General features: G+C 40.0%; 2 protein-coding genes across 2 annotated transcripts in view; both read left to right on the top strand.

Annotated features, from left to right (window-relative positions):
• The window catches only part of MPP4 (membrane protein, palmitoylated 4 (MAGUK p55 subfamily member 4)), a 58917-nt gene extending 54300 nt beyond the window's left edge, over nucleotides 1-4617 (top strand). The window contains exons 19-21 of the mRNA XM_006889085.1: nucleotides 1683-1791; nucleotides 2715-2849; nucleotides 4426-4617. Coding sequence (XP_006889147.1) covers nucleotides 1683-1791; nucleotides 2715-2849; nucleotides 4426-4617 — 436 coding nt within the window. The remainder of the gene's footprint in view (nucleotides 1-1682; nucleotides 1792-2714; nucleotides 2850-4425) is intronic.
• Nucleotides 4618-7887: 3270 nt separating this feature from the next.
• Nucleotides 7888-20384, top strand: part of TMEM237 (transmembrane protein 237) — a 25955-nt gene continuing 13458 nt past the window's right edge. The window contains exons 1-5 of the mRNA XM_006889148.1: nucleotides 7888-7926; nucleotides 10017-10048; nucleotides 10426-10439; nucleotides 12645-12701; nucleotides 17587-17727. Coding sequence (XP_006889210.1) covers nucleotides 7888-7926; nucleotides 10017-10048; nucleotides 10426-10439; nucleotides 12645-12701; nucleotides 17587-17727 — 283 coding nt within the window. The remainder of the gene's footprint in view (nucleotides 7927-10016; nucleotides 10049-10425; nucleotides 10440-12644; nucleotides 12702-17586; nucleotides 17728-20384) is intronic.

Genomic DNA, 20384 nt, shown 5'->3' with positions numbered 1-20384 from the left:
GAGAAATTCCAAGTGAGTTCTTCCCTTTTTGTCTTCTGACTCCAGCTCTTTGCACCTTTCATTGTAATACTTTGCTCTATCTTCTCGAGCTGTCCTTTGGAAGCTGTTCAGCTCTCTAACTTCAGCATCCTTTCCCCTTGTCTGGGTTACTCTTTATTCCAGTGCATATTTCAGAGTCTCCCTGACCTCCATTTTGGTTTCTTCTTTCTGCTTTGTCTTTGTAACATTTTGCTTTCTTCATAGATGATGTCCGCCCACAACTAGTATGCCCTTCGATCATTAGTGTTCAATGCATCAAATATATTCCTTGAATGTTTTTTAATTCTGTTGGGATGGACTCAAGGTTGTGGTTTGGTTCTCATGGACTTGCTTTAGTCCTCTTCACCTTCAACTTGAATTTGCTTATGAGTAGTTGATGGTCTGTTCCACAGTCATCACCTTACTTTGACTGCTGATACTGTGTTTCTCCAATGTCTCTTTTCACAACTGCAGTCAATCTGATTCTTGTAGAGGTCATCAGTGGAGATCTATGTGTATAGCCACAATTTATATTGGATATGTTTTAAAAAGTAATTGTAATGAATAATGAATTTGATTGCACAAAATTCCATAATTTCATCCCCATTTGATCCCTTGATTTCTGTCACTGAGGCAATATTTTCCAACTACCATCCCCTCTTCTGTTTCAAACTTTTGCATTCCTGTCAGCAATTATTATTAATGCATCCTGGTTTCATGTTCTATCAATTTCAGACTGCAAAAGTTGGTAGAAATCCTCGATCTCGTCATCTTTGTCTTTAGTGGTTGGTGGGTATATTGGAATAACAGTTGTATTAACAAGTCTTCCTGGTATGTGTGTGGATAGTATTTTGCCACTGACAGCACTGTACTTCGGGATAGGAATGTCCTTTTTTATGATGAATGTGACGTCATTCCTCTTCAATATGTCATTCCTGACACAGGAGCTCATAGAATTTCCTAATTAACAATGGTCAGTATCCATCCATTTCAAGTCATTAATTACTAGGATGTCAATTTTTGTTCATTTTTTTGAGAACTTCCAGTTTTCTTAGTCATATTTTATACATTCCATGTTCTGGTTATTAATGTTTCCTCACTTTAAGTTTTGCCACATCAGCAAATGAAGGACCGCTGGGTGAAAGCTTTCATCTATCCATGTCATTATGCTAGACTCTACTTTGAGGAGAAGACCTAGTGGCTTAGTGGTAAGGAACTGCACTGCTAATCCAAAGGTGCGTGGTACTAACCTACCAGTTTCTCTATAGGAAGAAGTTGAGCAATATCCTTCTATATGATTTACTGTCTCTGAAAACTCGCTGGTACATAGCCACCACTTTGAAGAGTCACCTAGCCTCCTGCTGGCATTTTGAGGGCCTTCCAGCCCGAGTGACTCATTTTCTGAGCCAATTATCCAACAGTGTTCTTACATTAGAAGTCTTAGTTGACTCGATGGCACCTACCAACAACACACTTCTATTCTATTATTAGCATCTATTATGTTGTCACTAGAAATAGTGTTAGAAACTCTAGAAATAGAGGTGGATTTGAACCACATGCCTATGAGATCGCAGTTCTGTTTCTTACCAGTAGGCCAACTAGAGCCCTACTAGAAGTACTTTACTTATTGGAACAACCCTTACTTCTTTATCCCATTCTTGCAGGATGCTGGAGTATGGTGAGTACAAAGGTCATTTGTATGGCACTAGTGTGGATGCTGTTCAAGCAGTTCTTGAGGAAGGAAAGGTCTGTGTCATGGACTTAGAGCCTCAGGTGGGTTTGTTCTGGAGTATTTCCTGTCTCTTTAAAGGCACAAATTCATGGCCCCCATTTTCTCCACCTACTGTGGGTTATAGTTTAGACAGTTATACTTTATTGTTAATCTTTTAGGAAGACGGTTACATCCCATGTCTAGGGGTCATGATTTTATCTGAAGAGTCAAGTTGTTATTGGCTTACCTTCAGTTAGGAAAAGAAGTCTCATTTCTCAGATATAAAACTAGAATAGAGTGGGAATGCATAAAGTTAGAGTGTTTCTTACTTTTACCTTGATCACTAAGACTTCCAAGTGACTTCTTATGGAGGAAGTAAGACATTGTTTTACACAAAACGGCAAGGTTCTCATGCCCTGTCTATCACTATCATCTGATACCATATGTGTAAATGGAATAAAAGTTCAGCAGGATAAGGACTATAGAATGTGTAGGCCAAATTTTTGTGATCTTTCTATTTTCTTTGTGCTCTCCTTAATGCATGCTAAAGAGAATCAAGGGAAGAGAGAGGTACTCTGGTTTGGGTCAAAGCTGATGGTCAATGTGAAAATGGCTGTTTTAACCAATATGAGGGAATAAAAGAAAGAAAGAAATAAAGAACAATGAGGGTAAAACAGAGCTAGTCCATGTAGAAAAAAAATCTTTATCTTTGCCCCATGAGGTCATGTATAGAATTCTACTCTTGGGTTTTAATAAGAATGCCATACCTAATCAGCAGAAGAGTTCAAATTTTAATTTTGTTTTTTCATTGTAGAGCACTACCTCTTGATTATGAAAATCTTTGTTTTTTAAGAGTTAAGAATTTGGAGGCAGATGAAAATATAACCTATCTAAAAATGAGTCCTAATTTGTGGTCTTTTTGAAAGCAGTCATGTAGGAAATTTGGACTTTTGTTTTAAAATGTGCTTTTAATTTTTCTGTATAGGGTATCCAAATGGCTCGAACCCAAGAATTGAAGCCCTATGTCATATTTATAAAGCCATCTAATTTGAATTGTATGAGGCAGTCTCGGAAAAATGCCAAGATCATTACAGACTACTTTGTGGAGATGAATTTCAAGGTAAAATAAAGTTGTTGATTTTACTTCTAGAAAAAAAAAATCACAACATTGTGTCCACAGATTCCTATGTTAAAATAGTGTAAAGTTGCTAAAACATAGTATCCTTTGATCTTATGTTTTTACCTGTAAAATCTTTTACAGGTGTTCAAACAAAGTTTAACATGCTATGATTCCTCATTCACTCTCTCTCTCTCATTTTTTTTTCTGTGATTCAAGCTCCATAAAAAAGTTCCCAAAGCCAGTTTGCAAAAGTCTGGGCCTTTTACACAGGTTATTAAGGGGGTAAAAGTCTGAAATTTGCATTTTAAGAAGCTTCATTTTAAAGCAGTTAACTTTAAACATTCTGTAGCTTATATACTTTGCATGTAGTATCAAATTTTGTTTTACTTAACCTCTCAATAATGGAGCTCTGGTGGTCTACTGGGGGAGTGCTTTGCTAACTCAAAGGTGTGGGTACCTTCCTGGGTTCAAATCCACAAACAGCTCCTCTGGAGAAAGATGGGCACTCCCTGCCCTCCCTTGAGGCTCACAGCCTCTCAAAACCTGTTGGAGGGTCAGTTATGAGGAGGGTGGGCAGTTCTGACCAGTGACAATGACTTTTTGAGTTTCACTTCTCAATAGGGAGCTCTGCTGGCAGTCAGTAGGGAGTTGTGCTGCTAATTCACAACCTGCCCCTGCCAAGTTGAATCTACCAGCTGCTCAGAGGGAGAGAGATGGGGAGTTTCCTACATATAGTCTTGTGAAAACCAGCTAGCTATGAGTTGGTCTGACTTAATGAGTTTGAGTTTGACCTATCGTTACTTTGTCTTACAGTTTTTTAAACCACTCTTTCATAAGTCCTGATTCTCCAGACTGTATTTAGTTCAGTGTCATTCATAGTTACATTCTATCTGTATTAGACAGTTAAGACTGTATTCTCATTTTGATGGTTATCTATACAAATTAATAAATTATTCCCAGATCATGTGTATGGCTGCCTTATAAAGGAGTATTGTTGCAAGATTTCACTGTGTCTGAATTTGTGTTCAAAATTGCATTGACAACAACTAATACTACTTTGTCACAGACAAATAAGAAAACAATAATAAATTGAAATACCATTCTTATAGAGTGGTCATTTTCTTGTATCTGTTAAAATGTCATCATTATCAGATTAACGTACATTTACATTTTACCTAGAAGTTTTATTTATATTTCATTGGATTGTTGTTGAGTGCTATCAAGTCAGAAGTGACCCATAGCTGACCCTCCAACAGATTTTTAGAGAGGAGATTTCCCTTCCTTCTGTGCAGCAGCTGGTGGATTCAAACCACGGGCCTTTGGCGTTATAGCACAGCTTTTTACCACCAGGCCACCAGCGTGCCCCTTTCATTGGATTATGTTGTATTAATTTGATAGTTTTTAGTATTTTGATAATAAAACCATTTTAGGTAAATGACCTATTTGTTTATAGCTTCCCAGCCAAATGTGACAGCTTAAGAAACTGTAATAATTCTACTTATCTCACTAAACCTGTGCTGTGTGCCCTGGGACAGTGAGTTTGGTTTTGATGGAAACTTTTCTATTTCTGCTCAAGGATGAAGATCTACAGGAAATGCAGGAGTTAGCCCAAAAAATGGAGACTCAGTTTGGCCAGTATTTTGATGACGTGATTGTGAATGACAACTTGCAAGATGCATGTGTCCAGTTATTGTCAGCAGTAAGGCAGGCTCAGGAAGAGCCTCAGTGGGTCCCAGCAGCCTGGATTTCCTCTGAGACTGAGTCTTAGGAAGACCTCCTCCTTAATGCGACAGTCCTTTGGTACTGCAGTACAGAAAGTCATACTGTTTGACCCATTTTACTGGATGCAATTTCAAAGTGCTGTAATTTATGAATTCATGTTACTAGAGAATAAATGTGTATTGAATGGTTATATGGATTGCCTTTTGAGAAATTACTTTTCCTATATTTTTTATAAATCCTTGCCATACACCCTTCTCAATTTTGAACCATGAAGTGTTCCCTTGCTCATTTCTGACAACTGCTTCTTGGTCCAAGTATAGGTTACACATAAGCACGATCAAGTGTTCTGGGATACCCGTTCTTCTCCACACAAATACCTTTCCATAGTCAATGAAACAGACATTCCTCTGTTACTCCCTGTTTTCAAGCCAAGATTCATCTAACATTAGCTACAGTATCCCTAATACTATGGCCTCTTCTAAAGCCAGCCTGCACTTCTGGCAGTTCTCTGTTGATGTGCTGTTCCAGTCATTTTGGGATAATCTTCAGGAGAATCTTGCTTGCATGTGATATTAATGATATTGATCGAATTTCCACACTCTGTCAGGTCACCTTTCTTTGGAATGGGAACAAATATAAATATCTTTCAGTCAGTTGGCCAAGTGATTGTCCTCCAGATTTCTTGGCACAACTTGGTGAGCACATCTAGGGCAGCATCTCTTTGTTGAAATACGCCAGTTGGTATACTGTCAATTCCTGGAGCCTTGTTTTTGCCAATTCTTTCAGAGCAGCTTAAACTTCTTCCTTCATCACCATAAGCTCTTGCTCATATGTTGTTTCATGAAATTCTTCTGTGTCTGCCAATCCCTTTTCATTCAATGACTCTGTATACTCTTTCCATATTATTTTAATACTTCCTGTATCGTTTAATACTCTGCCCAAAGCATCCTTAAGTACTGCAACTCGAGCCTATATGCAGAACAGATTATCTGGGAGGCCGGGCTCTATGAGGAGAAATGTGGCATCAGGATTGAAGGAAGACTCATCAACAATCTGTATTATGTAACTGACATAACCCTGTTTGCTGAAATTGAGGAGGACCTGAAGTGCAGAAAGTCAAAGACTGCAGCAATCAATATGGATTGAATTGCAATAAGATTCTCACCACTAGGCCAATTTGCAGCTTCATGATGGATAGTGAAGAGATTGAGATTGTAAACAGCTTCCATTTGCTTGGCTCCACAATCAACACTCCTGGCACCAGAAGCCAGGAAATTAAAAGACAAATTGTATTGGGAAAGTCTGCTGTCAGAGACCTCTCCGAGGTACTGGGGAGCAAGGATGTCAGTCTGGAGACTAAGGTGCACCGGATACAGGCCATGGTCCTTGCAATCACTTGCTGTGCACCCGAAAGTTGACTAGGGATGTAAAAGGAGAATTGATGCCTTCGAGCTATGGTGTTAAAGAGTATTGAATATACGATGAACTACTAAGAGAACAAACAGGTTCATCCTGGAGAGGGCAAGGATTCTGAAGTTTTGTCTGACATACTTTGGACATGTTGCAAGGAGGGACCAGTCCTTGGAGAGGGACATTATGCTTGGGAGGGTGGAAGGATAGCATAGGAGAGGAAGACCCTCGACGAGATGGATTGATTCAGTCACTGGGGTAATGGGGGGTAGGTGTGTCAGAGACAATAAGATTGGCACGGGATAGAGCAGGGTGTAGGGCTGTTATATATCAGGTCGCTGTGAGTCACAGGTGACTTGATGGCATATAACAAGACTTTTTATGCAAAAATAGTAGGTACATCAATGTGAAAACATTGAATCACTAAATATGAAGACTTTTCCTTGGCTTCACATAGTTTTTGTAGGATTCAGATATAAAAAGAACTTCTCCTAAATAAGCAGTGTTTAATTGCATAAATGTTTCATTATATAAAACTTGTCTTTGAAAATGTGTTTGTTGCCTCATGTTTTTTTAAAAAAGTGTCTGTTTGACTAACTCAGCAAGAGAAGTTTAAAACATTTCATATCTAACATCAAAACTTCAGCAACCTGCTGTTCTCATTATTTGCAAAATTTACAAGGAAAACATATTCTTTTGATCAGAGTTGTCATAAGCATGAATTACCCTAAAAGCTAGATCCGTTTGTATCTAAAGTTGTTATTGTTAGGTGCCATCAAGTCTACTGCTGCTCATAGCGATGCTGTTAACCACAGAAGCTTGTGCTCTTCTAGACCATCCTCACAAACTGTCATGCCCTGTTACAGTCACTGTGTCAACCCTTCACTGACCCACTTTCTCAGCTTCATGGGTTTCTGCACACCCCCTCCCCTGCCCCGCCACAACATACCTCAAGTATGTGAGACAGGGTCTCACCATCCTTGCCTCTTAGGAGCATTCTGGTTGCACTATCTCAAAGGCATATTTGGGGGTTTTGGCAGCCCATATTCAGTATTCATTTCAAATACTATAACTCAAAGGCATAAGTTGTTCTTATGTCACCCTTATTTATTGTCTGACTTTTCAGATTTAAAAGACCCTGGATTGGATCAGGTATAACCTAGTCTTTAAACTGGCATCGTTGCTCTTTAGCATTTTAGAGAGGACAGCAGATATTCCTAATGCAATGTGTCTTTTAGTTTGACTGTTGGTACCAATGGTGTTGATTGTGAACCCAAGGAAGATGAAATAATTGACAAGTTAAATCAAGCGAACCAACCGTAATTGGTCCAATAGACCTGTATACAAGAAAACCACCAGATGGAGATGTTACTCCACAGGTCTCATTTCTTCGGCTTTCTTAGTGGGACGAAGCCTTTATGATCATTGTCACCTTTCTCCATACATCTACCATCCCTCCACTCCCATCTCTTTCTACAGCAAAACCTTGGAAAAATTTAAGTGGAAAATAACATTTCAATTACATTAAAGTGAATTTGGATATGATTTTTTGGTAGTGCGTTGAGAAAGCAAAAAGGATGCACAAAGTTCATACAGACAATTGTAGGCTAGAGTAAGTAACTGGAGAAATGGTGAGAATTGTGCCAATCAGTACACACACCCTGCAGAGATGCTGGGCCTGGGGGTTGAAGTCTCGGTCCCTAAGGAGGCTAACTCGAACTCTGGCTTCTCCTGGGAACCGGAACGGCAGGGCCGCTCGGCCGAGACGGGCGGAGCCCGGGGCCTGGGGGCGGCGGCCTAGTGAGGCGGCCAAGCCCCCGCCTCCCGCAGCTCCCGGAGGCCGGAGTCGCCGGGAGCCCGACAGGGGCCGCCGTGCTGGCGTCCAAGGAGCCCGGAAGGGAGCACGATGAGACCCGAATCTCCTCGGCTGCAGGAGAACCACCGGGTGAGCGGGAGGGACGGCGGCCCCTGGTATTTGGGGGGGATGGCGGGGAGCGTGGGGATTTTAATGGAGCAACTGCTCAGGCCAGCTGAGCAGGAAAGGCAGAGCTCTGTCCGTGAGCTCCGTCCTTTTGCCTTTCTGGCACCGTGAGGATCGGGGTGGGGGCCGGAAAGTTCATTATGAGGAAGCAGCGCCCCCCAATTCCTAGAGCGAAGGGGAAAGCGCGCCGTTGTCATGACGACAGGCCTTCCAGCCGGCCCGAGCTCCAGGCCAGCGGAGGCTCAGCAACAGGGTCTGCTTTCACGTTCCCCAAACATCACCACACCCGCTCGCGAAATCACGGGAAACTGATCGCCCCCTGTGTCCGCTGCCTCCCCTCCCGGGCACGCCAGCCCTGCCCTCCACGTCTTTTGTCCCGCCGGGGCGGAATGGAAGGATGAGGCCTGGTGCTGCTGGTGATGAAGTTAGTACTCCATCGCTACCCGACCCCCGAGAGGCTTCGGGGAGGGCGCTGCCTGCGCCGCTGTGCGGCCCGATGACGCGAGTGCGCCTGCGCCGCCGGCTGGCCGGGGAGTAAGCGGCGGGGCCGGGCAAGGGGCTGCGGCGGTCCTGCGTCCTCGCTCTACAGAATGGGGAAGAAGCAGGTGGTAAGCCAAACTTGCTTACATTGGGTTATTTGGATCATTACGATTCTGCTACCAGATGCCCATCGTTCGTGTGAGGGGCTTACGTATTAGGCTTCTAGCTGGGCGGAACGTTGTTTTTGCGGGACTTTTGAAATGTGAAGTTAACGAGTGGACTGCGTTCTGGGTTAGAAGGTGATTCCTGGTATCTTTAGAACAATAACGCTTTTATCTGTTTTTTCACCCCTCAGTTGTCAGTTTGAATAGTACTAAAACTAATCTTACAGGATTTGCATTACTGTGCTTTCTGAGCGAGCTAAGCTGGACAATTGTAGCATAGCACCAGCTGAAGTGTCTGAATTGGATTCACTGTCTTTTGCAAGCATCATAAAAATCAGAGAAACATTAATCTAATTTCTAGACACTTCCTTTAGAAATGTCAGGCATACTATTTTGCAAGATTCCAGAGTGTTTCTTTATAATGCGATGCTTTCTGGACTGCATACAATTTTTCTTGTTCATGTACAGCAGCATTTATGATTTTCCCTATCATTCTTGCTGCCCTAAAATCCATCTTCATGCTATATTTAGTGTGATAGTTTAAATCATTATGGCTCCCTATTAAATGAGAACAAGATTCAGGCTTCCCCCCTTGGTTTACAAGGATTTTATTAACCCATCTCCTGCCGACCTCCTATGGTAACAGTGTTTCAGTCTTACTGACCTGTTCATCCAAAACGCCCCTAATAAACTAGGAGTTGTAACCCTCTGCCCAAAATGCTTGCCGCAGAAGTCACTCAGGCTTCAGATCACATAGTTCATAGAGGCTTTTCCAGGTCAAAAGTACCACTCCTCATCCTCCACCACACCATCTCTTTCTTCTCTATTATTGATTTAAAAAAAAATGTTGTTAAGTTGGGTCAAAGTTTACCAAGCAAATTTACCGTTTAGCATGCACATACACATTTTGTTTTGGCATTGATGGTAATCCTCTCAGTGTAGCATTCTTCCCATTTCCTCCCTGTTTACATTTTCCATTCCTTTTTTTTTTCTCTCTCTGTGCCTTTTAACTCTCATATGATTAATTACTCAAAGCTTTTTCTTTTTTCTTCTTCTGATCCTTGGCCCTTAGAATGTAAATCCATGTCTGCAGGTATCTTGTTTATTTTTCAATTCTTTTAAGAACAAAAGTTAACCTGTAAATAGGAAGGAATTATAGATAAAATTCAGAAATGGTAAAATAATGTTAAAAAGCCCATCTCATGCTCATTTGTACCTTCTAGGTTTTACTGATGAACAAAGTTTTTCACATTTGAGAATACTAGTCTGATACAATATATTTTCCTGTGGTATTTGACCAAGTTTGTGTTTTGGTGTTTTTTTAATACTGATTTCACAGCATTGAGGTACATGAATTACAGATGACCTAGGCTTTTACTTATGTGCAATTTTCTCTTTCCCCTTCTCCAGCGTCCTCCACGTGCCCTTCCACCTGTGCCAAGGTAAAAAAAAAAGTCTTTAATCATTATTGTTCTTTAGAGTAAAAAAAAAGATGACTAGTACTATTGCAGGATTTTAGTTATTTAAGCAGTACTTCCTTAATTTTTACAAAAAGCTTTTTAAAGGTAGGAAATCTTTGAATCATTAGGATAAGAATTATAATGAAATATTTTCTCTTAAAAGCTTGACTATTAACATGTTATAGTAATGCATCTATTTAGAATGTTTTCAAATATCTTGTTTATTAGAATTTTTATGGGAATTTTTATGATAATTCTGAGCTCTTCTCTTTGCTAGAATTGTGTCCTCAGTTTAAGCTGGTTTCATCACTAAGAAAAAAATAAAAGTTCTTAATCTACTTAATCCTCTTTACTAATAGAAGGGAATGTATCTGTAGGTCCTTAACACATACTGGAGTTATTTTATTAGCAACTCTATTAAACAGGTTGCTGTTGGTAAATAATAGTAACTTGTAAACTAGACATTGTATGAAAGGTAATTTTATTTTAAATTTGTAATTTCCAGTTTGGCTGTGTAATAGGTTTCTAATGAATAATGTTTTGTCTTTGTTCTGCTGATTCATTATGACCAATATCACGTAAAAGTGCTGATCCAGGTGAGTTAGTTCATTGTTTATGTAAAACTTTCTAAATATCATATTTGGTATTGAAAAATTACTTCATAATATTTTTCTTGAAAGTTAAATCTGAATAGTATAATAAGTACTCCTTGCTGTTAAATGCCGTTGAGCAAACCCATAGCCAACCTTCCAATGAGTTTTCAGAGACTGTAAATTGCAGGTGAGGAGATTGCTCATCTTTTTCCTGTGAAGCAGCCAGTGGATTTGAAAGCAACTGCCTTGGAGTTGACAGTCATAGCTCCTTACCCTTAGACCACCAGAGCTTCCTGTAATACCACTAAGTGTCTTCCCACCCTCACCCCCCCAAACAGTACCTTTATTATAAATAGTTTCCTGTGACTATCATATTTTAGTGCTTATGGTATAATACTAGGTGACTTCTAGAGGTGTAAATACCCTTACACCTACTGAAAGTGTTACTGTACCTTTCCATGTCTCATTAGTCATGATAGGATTAGAGTTATATAGTAGTTATTGTTTTGTACCATCGAGTCAGAACTGACTCATGGCTGACCCTCTAGCTGTTTTCAGAGGCAGTAAATAGCATGGGAGGAGACAAGCCCATCTTTCTCCCACTGAACGGCTGGTGAATTCAAACCTCGATCTTAGTAACTTAATAGCATACGAGTTTCTTTTTTAGTCATGCAAAGACCCTGTGGTTTGTGGCAATGATCTAGGGTGATTTATCTTTTACTTATTTCTCAATGACCTATGATTGCACTGATTCCATCCTTTACTTACCAATCTTAATCCAAGACTTTCTCACTTGTCACCACAAGAAAAAGTTGAAGTTAACTCACTGACTCCTTCAATGTTTTGACTCCAGAGTAAACCAGTCCTAGACAACACTCAGAATAACCACTCTTATTTTTTTTTTTTTATACAAGATCAACTATACATGTTTAATTTCTTTAAGAAATTTGTCTCAGGGGAGCTCTGGTGGCCTAGTGGCAAGGAGCTGCAACTACAATCCCAGAGGCGCACGGTTCAGATCCACCAGATGCTCTGCCGGGGAAGGAGGGGCAATCTCCTCCAGTACCAGTCAGATCTGATTTGACGGTACATGCACACAAAAATTAAAAAAAAAAAAAGAAATTTGTCTAAGTGAATCATTAGAAGCAAAGGATAGCTCCAACATAATTCCTTTTTTTTCTTTTAATGTTTTTTTCCCTATTTTTATTAATTTTAATAAACATTTACAGGGATTTTGGATTCCCAGTCATTCATTGCTGCACTTTTCTCCCTGCCTACCCCTCCCCACCAGTTCGCTCCTCTCTTTGAAAAGAAAAAGAAGAAAAAAAAATTCCTTCATTGGTATACAATTACCCTATCTTCTCCAATCCCCGCACTGAGTACATTTCTCTATGCAACCTTAATTCTGGACTCCTGTGCTAACCATAATACTCAGTCATATATCACCTCCATAATTTATCCAGTTTTTTCTCAGTCTTACCCCAACCCTGATGTCAGTCCCATTCAACAACAGTGGCACCATGCAGTATTTGTCCCTTTGGGACTGAGATATTTCACTCAGCATAATGTCCTCCAGGTCACCCATTTTGAATAATATTGCGTGAGTTCTTTGTTTTTCAATGCAGCTTAGTATTCCATTGTGTGAATATACCACAGCTTCTCTATCCATTTGTTTGTTGATGGGCACTTAGGTTGCTTCCAGTTCTGTTACTGTGAACAAAGCTGCGGTAAACATGGGTGTGCATATATCTGCTTGGATGGCAGTTATGATGACCACTCTTTTTCTGTCACAGTTTCTAGCACTAAGCAGTGTCATTGGTTTATTACTGTGGGCTCTGACAGTGTTGATTTCTTACCTTACTCCCCACAGGTAAAGTTGTCTGGGCTGAGAGAAGAGGAGTAAAGACTTCGTCAGGGAAAATTATCTTCTGACTCTTTTTTGCATTGAATTTTTGGATTCTTTTTCTATTTGTTTTTGTTTGTAGATGATGTTCCACTTAATCGTCCCAAGAAAAAGAAGCCCAGGCCAAAGACTACACTAGGTAAGACATTATTGTGTGGGCATAGAGGTTTGTCCAGGATTTCAGGTGTAATAAACATCACTGACAAGGTAGAGGAAAGCCTCCAGCAGTCCCAAATCAGCTGTTGTGCTGAGGTCAGTAAGAAGGCAGATAGTTGAAGGAGAGGGATTCCTGGTGATAGTGAGGGACAAGGCAGTGGGCAGGCAGCCTGAGGAGCACCTTGGAAGGACTGGCTCTACCATCTAAGATTTTACTTTCATGATGTTCTCAGAGTCTTTGAAGTCCATCATTACTAGATAATGTAAGCTGTCTTAAGTTGTGTGTGTTCCAGACCCTCAAACATGATCCTAGATTTAAGTAGACACCAAGTTCTTAGAGTCTTTATTTCAGTCAGAGAAACTCTACATTAGGGCAAGAATGTATCCGAAAGCAGGACCACATCATCCATGCGTTAGAACTCCAGTAATGAGCAGGTTCTGTGAATTCTTTTTTTGTGTGTTTGTTTTAATTATCCAATAATGATTCAGGATATCTCACCATTAACTCACAGTCAGCATGACTTCAATAAGGCAGTTTTTGTTTCTCATATGTTACTGTTAATGGCACTCCCATTCTTCTGGTCATGAAGACATAAAACCTCAGTGTTACCTTTAACTGCCCCCTTTTCTCCTCCCTTTGCTGTGACCTTTCATATGCTTTTTTCTTCCATGATGACTCTTTAGCATTTTTCTTTTTTCAACTCTGCAGGTGCAGCTGTAGTTGCTTTAGCACCTTTCCTTTCTAACTGGATCTATTGGAATAGCCTCCAACACAGATCTGTTAGCTTTTCCCAACTCTAATTAGTCCTGCCTACAACTACTGGATAAACTTTCTTAAACCTTGTAGGTGTTCATTCCTTATAGCTGATTAGATACTTACATTGGCTATTGTTGTCTGAAAAATAGAGGAGTATATTTCTGTATAGTTGTTAATAGTTGCCATTTATTTGGCTCTGTATGTGTGACAGAACAAAATGCTGTTCTGTGTTGTGCCATCTTCACATTTTTAGAGAAAAAAAGAATTAGAGACGGATATGAATGAAGAATTAGAGATGGAGAATGGCTTATGGGATACAGACAGAACTAAACACACACCAAAAATGTGTAAAAGGTTTAGATTTACAAAGGCACTATGATTTTAAGAGGGACTTCTTTTCAATGACTTGTTATGAATTAGAAAGTTGAACAGTAACTAAAGATGACAGAACAACATTCGATGCCTTTGGGTTGTGGTATTGGAGAAGAGTACTGAATATCCACGGACTAGCAAAAGAACAGATAGAGTGGGCTGCAGGACAGAGGCGACTAGAACATGTACTGAGCCGGTTTCGGAGGAGCTTATGTCCATGGTATATGCTCTTTCAGCAGAATCTTAGGGTGACAGTCCTGACACTGAGATGGTTTGGGCCAGGAGAGCAATGCAGCATGCTGAAGTCTTCTACAAATGCATTCATTAGTTGACCCATAGTACCTGAAAATCACCAAAGTGGGTGACCAAATCTGCTCTGAGTTCTGGGAATAATTTGAGAAATTTAAAATAGATGTGTTGGGCCCAAAAAAGCTCCAATGAGAATCAGCTTAAGAACAGTGAAGACCATTCTGCTTGAAATTTGAGGGGATTGTAGAAAACTTTTAACTGTGGGACTTGGCTGTGACTAGATTGCTTTCTGGATTACACTGAGGAAAACATGATCTTTACACCCAGAATACAACTTTTGGCTCTTGAAATTGCTTGGAACCAGGAAGGCTTTAACAAAGCAGATTACATCAGTGTGTAGGACAGGAGAGGAGAGAGGAACTAGGAAAGGGAAAAGAAAAAAGAGAAAAGTTGATAAAGAAATCAACAAAGAAATGTAGTAAAATAAGCAAGACAGTGACAGCACTCTGGAAGTTATAATTCATCAGAGTCGTGTGTGTGTGTTAATTTTAATGAAAATTTACAGAGACTGGCTTTCCATTCATTCATTGTTGCACTTTTCTCCCTGCCCACCCTTCCCCCCCACCCAGTGCACTCATCTCTGAAAAGTAAAGGAAAAATTCTTTCATTGTTTTACAGTCCCTCCCCCCAGGTCCACTCCACTATGCAGCCTTCGTTCTGGACTCCTGTCATGACAGTAATACCTAATCACATATCCCTTTTAAACAGTTTTCTCTCTCATCTGTTTCAATGCAGTATACATTATGTATCCCATCTTTCTCAGTCTCCCCCCACCTCTGATGTCAGTCCTATTTTACAACAGTGGCACCATGCAATATTTGTCTTTTTGTGACTGAGATCTTTCACTTAGCATAATGTCCTCCAGGGTCACCCATTTTGAATAATATTGTGTGAGTTCTTTGTTTTTCATTGCAGCTTAGTATTCCATTGTGTGAATATACCACAGCTTCTCTATCCATTCATTTGTTGATGGACACTTAGGTTGTTACCAACTCCTTGCTATTGTGAACAAAGCCGCAATAAACATGGGTGCGCATATATCTGCTTGGGTGGCAGTTATGGTCTCTTTGGGGTTTATTCCTAGTAATGGAATTGCTGGGTCCAATGGTATCTCTATTTCCAACTTTTTGAGAAAGTGCCATACCACCATCCACAGTGGATGCACCATTTTACACTCCCACCAACAGTGAATGAGGGTTCCGGTCTCCACAACCTCGCTATCATTTGATGTTTGCTGTTCTCTTAAATTTTGGTATTCTGACTGGGGTGAGATGATATCTCATAGTTGTTTTGAATTCAACAGAGTCTTAACACAGTGCTCTTTACTTAGACTCCATTGGTTGAATTTATGTCAGAAGTGGCATCCACTTCCTAAACAATATGCCTCTAGAAACTCTAAGAACTTTGATAAATGATAACAGTTATAAAAATGCTTCAGGCCTTTTGTTTTTTCATAGGGTCACTATGAGTTGTGCTCTACTTGATGGCAATCAATAACAGCACAACAATTGAAAAATATACAGAAGGATATCTTTTTAGCCTAACACTCAGCAGTTAAGTCTGATCATTCCCTTGTATAAACTGACTTATTTTTCTGTTGTTGTGTACCGTCAAGTCAAAACCGACCCATAGCCAGCACTCTGGAGGGTTTTCAGAGGCAATTAATCACATAGGAGGTGATTTCCCATCTTCTGCGGAGCAGCTGGTGGGATTCAAACCTCATACCTTAAGGATTGCAGCCCAGCTTCTTGCTATTAGACCACCACAGCTCCCTTAATTCATTATTTCTTGGTTCTTACCACTGATCAAGTAGTGAATTTTATAAATAAATTTCTTCCCATTCTTAGGACTTATACCCGTGCTTGACTTGGAAACAGTATTTAAAATTATTTGATAATTCAAATTTTGTTTAGGTATATAATGTCTTGTATAAAATGATTATGCCTATTTAAATGATTTTCCCTGTTTCCTATAGTGAAGTTCCCTCATAACCTGACAAGTTGTACATGGTACTGTAATTTGTCCATACATAAAATTAGAAATCCTTTTACATGACTTGATTCTGGTCCTTTAAGTGACTATAGTTCTCTGCTTTCTTTTGCTATGTCTGACAAACTTTAATAACTACTCTGTGGAATAACGGTAAAGTAAAACAAAACAAAAAACCAAATAGCTCTATCTTGGAGAAGATCCAGTCAGGGTGCTCCTTCAAGGGGAAGATAGACCTGCCACCCTTTTGGATAACTGCTAAGCACATTAACCATCTGTACAACTCACGAGCTCCTTTCTTAAGTGATGCCACGATATATCACGTTTACCAAGAAGATGCAAATCAGTTAAACATTTATCATATACAATTTAAATTGATATGCTATATAATACACAATTATAGTATGCAGTATTATAAATGCATATTCTATAACAAAGTTCTTATTTATTTTATCATAGTTGGGTTTGGTGTGTGTTTTTTCAACCAGTAGACAATTCACTAAATATATTTGAATAGAACCTTGGTTTTCTAGTTTAGGATTTTTTTGTTTGGTTGGGTTTTTTTCCTTACTTTTTAAAAAATTGATTGTTGCACATATTTTTACTCCCTCTCCCTCCCCTAGCCCACTTCACAATGCACTCCTTGTTCCAGATTATATTACTTTTGGACAGTAATGCAGTATTCTATGTAGCTTAGTTTTATATTTTAAAATTTTATTATTGCATAAAAATATTTATTAAAAAATTCATTTAAAAAAAATGATGAGTTATGGTCATTCAATGACTAAGGGCTGGCCTTGTTGTTGTTGTTATGTGCCATCGAGTTGTTTCCGACTCATAGCGACCCTATGCACAACAGCTCTAAACCCTGCTCTATCCTGCGCCAACCGCACCGCCTCTGACACACTCATCCCGATTACCCCAGTCACCGAATCAATCCATCTCATAGAGGGTTTTGTGACCAAAATATTGGTGCTTTGAACTTGCCCACCTCTCCTCACCAGTATGAAGTAAATGGCCTTATAGTTAATTGGTGTTACTTAGTTATCAATGAAGGCTTTAGACTGTGTTAATTTATTAATTAAGGGTAAACTGTATGGAAATCCATAGAAATTCCTCAGATATAAGACAAGTAAGAGAGATCTTTATAGCAGCAGTATCTCTTATGTTTACAGCTATTGTCTCCCCTTTTCTTTTGCTTTTTTTCTAGCTCACTTGTTTCTTTTCCTCTCCAGCCTTCCTTGTTTGCTAATTTATTTTCTCAAATTGAATCTCAAAGTTATATAGGTGAAGGGCAAGAAAATAAAAATATGGGGCATAATCAAGTATAAAAGAGAATAAGAGATTGTAAGAAATTTGAAAATCTCTTCTTCCCTCATTTTCTTAAAACTTGGTGCTGTCTACTCCAGCTGTCCCAGTTTTCCACTTTGTTTTGCTGTAGCCAGTACCTCTTTGGATGGTCTTGTTCAGGCTGCTGCGCGTCGGCCGTCTGAAGACAGTGAGCCACCGATTCAAGAACCCACAGAGCATCCAGAAGTTCCTGTTCAAAAGAGACACAAGAGGAGGAGACTACCACCTCTCGGTATGTGAAGTGGTTTAAAATCCAGCTGCTCCTGTTTTTCTCCCCAGGCATATTCTACAGTCTGTTTGACTTTTTTCCACTTTTCTTTATTTTTTTTTAATCCAGAGTAATGCCAATGGATCCAGTCAAGAACATTATTTTTTAGCTGATGTGTATAGATTAAAGGGGAAGGCTGTATATTCAGGACTAGAGCAGGAAATATAGAGGCCAAGTTCAGTGTATATAAGAAGTTATATTATGAAATGATCATTTCAGATTGGTGATGAAAAGATAGGTTCTACAGTAACAATAATCTAGTGAAACCATGGAAACGCAACCTTTTTGTCTTTGAGATGATTCAGATTGATACTGGTACTCTAAGCATTTCTCCGTCTGGGTTCCACCTGAACCTGAGCACTTGGTTTGTGCCAAAGTAAGTGAAATATTACACTTCCTTCCCCTACTTTTTGCCTATGAAGTTGGCAATGATCCCCTCCTCAGTTTTAAAATCTAGTGTTGATGGAGGGAGCTCTGATGGTAACAGTTGCACTATTAACCTGAAGACCGCAGCTGGTGATTTGAAGCCACCAGTGGCTCAGAAGAGAAAAGATGAGCAATCTCATTCGAAGCTATTTACAGCCTCTGAAAGCCCACTGAGGGGTAAACAATGAGTCTGTTCCAACTCTACGGCAATGGGAATAGTGTTGATGACAAATAGGTAGACCTACATAGTGCTGCCAGTCGTGGTAATGGGCACCCATGGTGAACAGTGTTTGCTGGAGCTTCCCGACTAAATCAAGCCTGGAAGCAGGAGCGGCATCCACTTCCAAAATGGCTTGCCTCCGGAAACTCTATGTACGAACAGTGCTCAAGCTGTTCGTTCATAGGGTTGCTATGAGTCGTCTACGACTCGACGGCATTAAACAACAACAACAACATAGTGCTGCTAGGAGTTTAAAAAAAAGTAGAGTCTCTCTGACTTTTAGGCATTTATATCCAATAGTTACAGTAAGTAAAGGGTGCTGCCTGTAACATTTGTAAGAGTAGTTAATTACTATTGAGTAAACTCTGACTCAGAAGCCTTATGTATAATAGACGGAGATGTCACTTAGAGGACTAAGGTATGTCTAACTCAAGTGATCATTTGTATCTTCTCAATAATTTATCAAAGTTGTTATGTACTGTTGCGTCAAAACTGACCCATAGCTGAACCTGCTGGTACATTTTGAGAGGCACTAAATTGCATGCCTTTTGATTGGTAGCACAGCTCCTTACATCTTAAAGACTGGTAAGAATATAGCTATCTGACAAGCTGTTGGTTAAATAAATTCTTTCTTTGTTAAATGGAAACCAAGTTAAAAGGAAGGTTGAAGTAGAATAATAACTTGTAAAACAACGAGTAATGTGTTTAAAATGCTGTTGTTATGTGCCATTGAGTTGGAGTTGACTCGTAGCTGACCCTCCGTTGGGTTTTCAGAGGCAGTAAATCGTACAGGAGTTGATTGCCATCTTTGTCAGATTATAAAATAGTGTGTGCCAGAAAAATCCCATTTTTGTAAATCTCGTGTATGCATAGGAAACACAAAGGAAGCATACACTAAAGTGTTATCGTAACAGGATCTTTGGAAGAAGAAGTGAAGGGTGATTTTGGTGTTTGTACTTTTCTGATTTATATTTTCCATACATTTCCCGTTTGTGTTTTCCATATATTTGTGACTTTTCTAATTTAGAGGAAAAGAAGACGGCTGGTTTTATTAGACTTAGAAGACAAAAGGTGAAGGGAAGAATAGGAGATTAATTCTGTTATTAACATATCAACCTGTACAGACAATTTATTATAAATTGTTGTTGTTCATGCTCTTGAGTCAGAACAGACTCATATATGACCCTCCTGTGGGTTTTCAAAGGCTGTAAATCACACTAGGAGAGATTGCCCACCTTTCTTCCCTGGAGCAACTGGTGGATTATGGTGCTGGAGAAGAGTCTTGAACCTATGATGGATCACCAAGAAAACCTTGGAGGCTAGGATTTTGAAGCTCCATCTCTTGTTTTGGGCACATGGCCAGGAGGGACTGGTCCTTGGAGAAGGACATCATGTTGGAAGTGTGGAGGGAAAGCACAGAAGAGGAAGACCCCAGAGGAGAGGGATTTATACAGTAGCTGTGGCAGTGGGCTTAGGTGTGTTGAAGTCAGTGGGCCTGGCTCAGGACAGGGCAGACTATACAGCTGTTTTACATAAGGTCGCTATGAGTCACAGGTGACTTGATGGCACCCAACAACAACAACCACCACCTTTGTATTGGCATTGCAGCTACTTACCACCAGAGTTCTTATTATGTCGTCGTTGTTGTTATGTGCCATCGAGTCACTTGCGACTCATAGCGATGCTATGTATAACAGCCCTAAACTCTGCTCTGTCTTGTGCCAGTTGCACTGTCTCTGACACTCCCATCTCGATTATCCCAGTCACTCAATCAATCCACCTCATAGAGGGCCTTCCCCTCCTGCGCTGTCCCTCCACCCTCCCACGCATGATGTTCTTCTCCAAGAACCGGTCTCTCCTCACAACATGTCCAAAGTCTGTTAGATGGAGCCTCAGAATCCTTGCCTCCAAGGAGCCACCCGGTTTAACACTTTCCAGGATGAATCTGTTTGTTTTCCTAGCAGTCCATGGTACT

Source organism: Elephantulus edwardii, unplaced genomic scaffold (genome assembly GCF_000299155.1).
Source record: "Elephantulus edwardii isolate Elephantulus edwardi_28Jun2011 unplaced genomic scaffold, EleEdw1.0 scaffold00075, whole genome shotgun sequence".
Classification (NCBI taxonomy): domain Eukaryota; kingdom Metazoa; phylum Chordata; class Mammalia; order Macroscelidea; family Macroscelididae; genus Elephantulus; species Elephantulus edwardii.
This window is presented reverse-complemented; position numbering and strand designations above follow the sequence as displayed.